Here is a 6220-nt window from a genome sequence, read left to right as displayed (position 1 = left end):
CATTAAGGGACGACCCCTGGAAGCCGCAGGCCAACTCAACATATATCCCTTCCCCTATTAGGTTACGGCCAGTAGCCCCTGGGTTGGTGTGCTATCGACAGTTTAAGTCCAGCAATCACACCTGGTTTGCTGGGAATAGCACCTGTCAGTATTATTTATCCCCTGACAGTGATGTTTCCATCCCTGTCTATGTTCACGGCAAATCCGACTCTACTGCCCGGTTCGGATCGTTTAATGACAGACAAGTAAATAGGTGGAGTAGCGGTTATAATGGCTTGGTAGGGAATGGCCACTCCTTTTATATTTGAGGTACCTCTGCCTATAAGTGGCTACCGCATCAGTGGTATGGAAGCTGCTATCTAGGATATCTTGCCCCTCCCCTTTGTGTCCTCCCTAAACTGCCCCCTGGCCACGCCAGGCAGCGTAGATCTTTGTATGCCACCCCAGAGCCCATTACAGAAGGAGACAGATTGGGTATGATCTTTCTCCCATCCTATGGGGTAGGACGACTGGCTCAATTTTATCGTAGGCTCTCTGTGCTTCTCACCAAGTATGCCAATGAGACCTTGGTCATAGAGAAAAGCCTTAACTCAGAGCTTTACCAGCTCCGGTTGCTGTCCCTGCAAAATAGACAGGCCTTAGATTATGTTTTAGCCTCCCAGGGCGGGGTGTGTGTCCTTATTGGGAGTGAACGTTGTACTTATGTTCCAGAAAACTCACTGGACATTAACAAGCACGTCCTGTCAGCCGAACAGGCTTTTGAGCAGTGGAAGGCTCAGGAAAGGGAACCCACAGTTTTTGATTCCCTTTGGAGTTGGTTGCCCAACCTGGGAGGACTGGGAAATAGCCTTGTGCATCTCCTCCTCACAGGTGTGGTACTGTGCCTGGTCACCCTCCTCCTGATTGCTTGTTTTAAATTGCTCCTCCGTAAGCTGTGTGCCCCCCGTTCCCCAGAAGTCCCGGCATACTCTCTCATTGAGAACCCCAGCTCCATGGCACTCAATCGTATCTTGTCTACAGAATATGAGAAAACTCAGCCAAAAACTTGTTGAGTATTCTCAAAGGAGGGAACTGTTGGGGTTACTAGGCCTGCCTGAGCCAGAGTTCTTCCATGTTTAAACTCTGTCCTTCCATGTTTAACTCTGATCGACCTTAACAACCAAGGACAGGAATTGGAATGTGTAAATAGCTAGTTAGCAATTACGACCTTGCTCATTTCAGGTACCAAACAATAATGATGAGGTTTGCATGTTTCTAGGTGGGGAAGGGGTAATAAACTAAGGGTAAACAGGAACAAATAACTGTTTAGAGAGAAGTTACTAACAAGCTAGATTTATAGCCCTAGAATGATTTAGTTGCTTAAATGTATAAACATGCCTTCGGTAGAGATGGGAGGGGGAGTAGGGGGGGTGGTAGAGAGGGGGAGAGAGGGGGGGCTTAGTTGTAAAATGTATAAAGAAGAGAGAAACTGTTTTTGCTGGAGTGCTCGATTTGAGACTTGCCTGTCTCCTTGCACCACTTTGAGATCTCAAATAAACTTTGATTGTTTCTCCACCCCGGTATGTTTATTGGCGTGAAGCACTCCGGGCAGCGAACCCCACTGTTGCTGTCCTCAGGCCCCTGTGCCGGCAACACTAGCAAATACCTTTGATGCCAGAATCCTAAGAGAAGAAAGCCTTTTCCAGGCTCTTCAGCCTGCAACAATTCAGCATCAGGTCATTTGGCCTCCACAGGGTGTCAGTGAATTTCAGAGGCTAATGGACTGCATATTACAAATGAATGGGCAGTATGCAGCAGAACGCTGCTACGATCAATTGAAAATGGTTTTTGGTTCCGTGTCTCATGGCAGCATTCCCACACACAGTGCAGAGGGCATTACTCTATGCACAGAAAAGACAGCCAGAATCAGTTGCTAGGCTGAACAGTCTGCAAGACTCAGTTTGCTCTGATATTCTGAGCCCCTGGTATCAGCAAATCATTTCTTCACTCCCACGGGATGATCTGAGGCTGAAGTTCTCCAGGGTCTATTTTCTGCTCTTCCCAGTGCTCATGGTGGCAAGGGAATTGTCTGGGATTCCTTCCAGCTTGAGAGTCTGCAGAGACTGTACAGGGGATTCATAAAGGTCGCTGTCCAGCACGCCAAATTTCAGACATATGAGATTCATACACTTATTCTCAGTGCTCTGCCTTCCTGTCACCATAAGGAGATTTCCTCTGTCTGCTGAGCAGGATTTTGGTGAGTTGCCTGTTTCTGCATTAAAGTTAGTGCTCAGGGTTCATGTCATCCTTTGATAGCAGACTCCTAGGAGAAGAAAGCCTTTTCCATGCCCTTCGGCTTGCACCAATTCAGGATCACATCATTTGGCCTCCACAGGGTGGCAGTGACTTTTCAGAGGGTAATGGACAGGATATTACAACTGCATGGGCAGTATGCGGCGGTACACTGCCACAATCAGTTGAAATGTTTTTTGGTCACATATCTTGTGGCAACATTTCCACACATAGTCCAGATGACTGTACTTTACACACAGAAAAGACAGCCATCCTTCACTGCTAGGCTGAACAGTCTGCAAGACTCATTTTGCCATGACAATCTGAGCCCCTGCTATTGATTAATTATTTCTTCACTCCAGGGGGAGGATCTCAAGATGTAGTTCTCTAGTGTGTATTTTATGTCTTTCTGCTGCTCACAGAGCTTAGGGAATTGTCCGGGAGTCCTGCCAACCTGAGAGTCCGTAGGGATTGTACAGTGGAATCATAAAGGCTGCCCAGTGAGAGGAATGCCAGACATGTGAGATTCATAAGCAGATTCTCAGGGCTCTGGATTCATGTCGCAGTAAGGAGACTCCTTCTCTCTGTTGAGTGGGATTTCGATGAGTTGCCTGTTCCTGCATTAAAGTCAGTACTAAGGGCTCAGGAAGAATTCCTGGGGTCATGTCAAGAACCATCTGGGCAGGAATTCACCAGGACAGCGACTTTAGTATTGACAGAAACACCAAGGGATTTACCTGGTAAAATTGGAACTACAAATGTATTGAAAATAGTTTAGACAAATATTTGTTTTTAAGATCAGTTCCTTGTCTCTTACTGTGTTCTTCTATCTGTCTCAGCAGCTTCCTTTTTTGGGGTGGTGTGGTTTTTCCTCTGGTTCGCACAAGTTTCCCAATTCAGAAACTTCACTTCTCTGTTAGGTAGAATAACAAAAACCTCTGCAGTGTGTATCTGATGGTATGGCTGATGTGATTAGGTCCTATGATGATGTCACGTGAACAGATATGTGGACAGAGTTGGCATCGGGCTTTGTTACTAGGATAGGCTCCTGGGTCAGTGTTTTTGTTCAGTGATGTGTGGTTGCTGGTGAGTATTTGCTTTAGGTTGGGGGGTTGTCTGTAAGCGAGGACAGGTCTGTCTCCCAATCACATCAGCCATACCATCAGGGGCTGGTTCACCTGCACATCTACCAATGTGATATATGCCATCATGTGCCAGCAATGCCCCTCTGCCATGTCCATTGGCCAAACCGGACAGTCTCTCCACAAAAGAAGTAATGGACACAAATCTGACATCAGGAATCATAATACTCAAAAACCAGTGGGAGAACACTTTAACCTGTCTGGTCATTCTATGACAGACCTGCGGGTGGCTATCTTACAACAGAAAAACTTCAAAAACAGACTCCAACGAGAGACTGCTGAGCTGGAATTGATATGTAAACTAGATACAATCAAATCAGGATTGAATAAGAACTGGGAATGACTGAGCCATTACAAACATTGAATCTATCTCCCCTTGTAAGTATTCTCACACTTTTTATCAAACTGTCTGTACTGGGCTATCTTGATTATCATTTCAAAAGTTTTTTTTCTTTTATTTAATTGGCCTCTCAGAGTTGGTAAGACAACTCCCACCTGTTCATGCTCTCTGTATGTGTGTATATATATCTCCTCAATATATGTTTCACTCTATATGCATCCGAAGAAGTGGGCTATAGTCCACGAAAGCTTATGCTCTAATAAATTTGTTACTCTCTAAGGTACCACAAGTACTCCTGTTCTTTTTGCGGATACAGACTACATCTGCAATTATGGTGCCCATTCACCTGTCTTGGTTATCTCCCTCTGAGGACTTCTCTGGACTTGGCTTTGCCCTGAATAATCAGGTGACATCTGTAAATGTTGACATCTCACTGCTCACCCCCCTTTCTAGATTGGTGATAAGTATAAAATCGTTATCGTACTATTTGTTAAAAACCGTGTAACCCCCCTCGCTATGCTTCTTTTCTTTCACAGGCACCTTGAGTATTTCTAAGCCAGATCACTGCATCGACCACCTCATGGCAGCTTTCAACCTCACCCACTCTGACTATTCAACATTCTTCCTAATGGGCATCCCTGGCATGGAAGCTGCCCATGTCTGGATTTCCGTCCCTTTCTCTATGTTCTACATTATCACCCTGTTGGGAAATTTCATGGTTCTGTTTGTTGTAGGCAAAGAGCAGACCCTGCACAAGCCAATGTTCCTGCTGCTTTGCATGCTGGCGCTCACAGACATTGGCATGACTAACTCTGTCATGCCAAAGGCACTGTGTATCTTTTGGTTCAATTTGAAAGGCATTACTATGGGTGGATGTCTCACCCAGATGTTCTTCCTTCATGCGGGTTCTATTGCACATTCAGCTGTCCTCGTCACAATGGCCCTTGATCGGTATGTTGCCATATGTAAACCTTTGAGATACGCCTCCATCCTCACCAATGCACGAATAGCTAACCTAGGGCTACTGTGTTTGATGAGGGCTGTTCTCTTCATCCTGCCTCTGCCCCTGCTCCTGAGCAGGCAGCCATTCTGTAACAACCACAATATCCCCCACACGTACTGTGACCACATGGCTGTGGCGAAGATATCGTGTGGGGACATCTCAGTCAACATTAGGTATGGATTGGTAATGGGGTTGATACTCATTGGGTTAGACCTGATGCTCATTGCCCTGTCCTACGGTCTGATCATGAGGGCTGTCCTCAGAATCTCCTCTGAGAAATCCCACCAGAAAGCCCTCAGCACTTGCACAGCCCACATCTGTGTGATGCTGACATCTTATACTTCCTATCTCTTCGCTGTTCTGACACAGCGGTTCAGTCAGAGCATCCCTCCCCATGTTCTCATCATCTTTGTCAACCTCTATGCCGCCATCCCCCCCATGATCAACCCTATTATTTATGGAGTCAAAACCAAAGAGCTTCGTGAAAAACTGGGCAAATACATCTGCAGAATGTGATTGCCTGGGGCCAGTGACTTTAAACCTGTGCGACAAGAAGCAGAACAGGTATCGCCTTGTTAATCAGGGCTGTTCTGGCCCAGTTTGGCTGAGCTCAGCATTGTTATCACTCCATCACCAAGCACTGCTCTCTCCATTGCCGAGTTCTCTCTCTCTGACCATCACCTGACTTCTTTCAGCATCACCTGTAAGCCCCCACACCACACACACTGTTACTTGGCTTTTCTGTGACTTCCAGATGACCAGAAGATACTGCAGATTTCTGACATTAGGTGGCTTTCCATTCGACCCTGTTTGAACAAGGTTCTTGATCTGTTCAATGAACTGAAGCAACACTTTCAGATAGCCAAAGACAAAGAAAGAAATCACAATGCTGGAGTTCTTTATTATATGTGCAGTGATCTGGTGAACCAAATTTACCTGATTTTTCTACTTCCAATTCTTCAGGAAGTCTGAGGATAAACCAAATATTTCTGTTGGAAAGTGCTTATATGGAAAAACTGCTGCAGGAATTGAGGACATTCTACCGGAGCTTGTTGGTGAAAGTTATGGAACAGTTTGTTTTTGAGAAATGGACTACTGTGTTAAACTATGACATCAACTTTGAGTCAAATAACTTACCAATTTTCATGGTTGATTTTGGAACTGCTTTTCAGCTGAAACTTTCAAAATACACACTAACTGTTCCCGTTGTTGAAGATGTCAAAAGTAGGTGTTGAGATTTCATGTTGGAGTTTGTGAAATTGTTAAAAGAGGAATTGCCACCAAACATCCAGGTGATTGAATCGATTGCAGTACTCAGCCCTTCCTGACATAGATTGGCTGAGACCTCATTTTTGCCACTGTTTTGTGGAGTCCTCAAACAGTTAAAGCAGCAGTGGAGAATTTTACCTATGGTTCACTGGCCTCATACTCAGGACAACCAAGTTGAACAGTTTTGGGTTGAAT

The 6220-nt window shown here is 45.3% G+C and overlaps 1 protein-coding gene across 1 annotated transcript; it reads left to right on the top strand.

Annotated features, from left to right (window-relative positions):
• Nucleotides 1-4333: 4333 nt before the first annotated feature.
• Nucleotides 4334-5272, top strand: LOC101932765 (olfactory receptor 52E2-like). Its single transcript, XM_042847562.2, has one exon. The coding sequence runs from the start codon at nt 4334-4336 to the stop codon at nt 5270-5272; it is 939 nt and encodes a 312-aa protein (XP_042703496.2).
• The last annotated feature ends 948 nt before the right edge of the window (nt 5273-6220 follow it).

Source organism: Chrysemys picta, chromosome 1 (genome assembly GCF_011386835.1).
Source record: "Chrysemys picta bellii isolate R12L10 chromosome 1, ASM1138683v2, whole genome shotgun sequence".
In the NCBI taxonomy this organism is placed as follows: Eukaryota; Metazoa; Chordata; order Testudines; family Emydidae; genus Chrysemys; species Chrysemys picta.
Note: the sequence above shows the minus strand (reverse complement) of the source record. Positions and strands in the feature narration are given on the sequence as shown.

Bases quoted from the DNA above. Each gene is read 5' to 3' on its own strand.
- LOC101932765 (XM_042847562.2), top strand. From the start codon at position 4,334: ATGGCAGCTTTCAACCTCACCCACTCTGACTATTCAACATTCTTCCTA.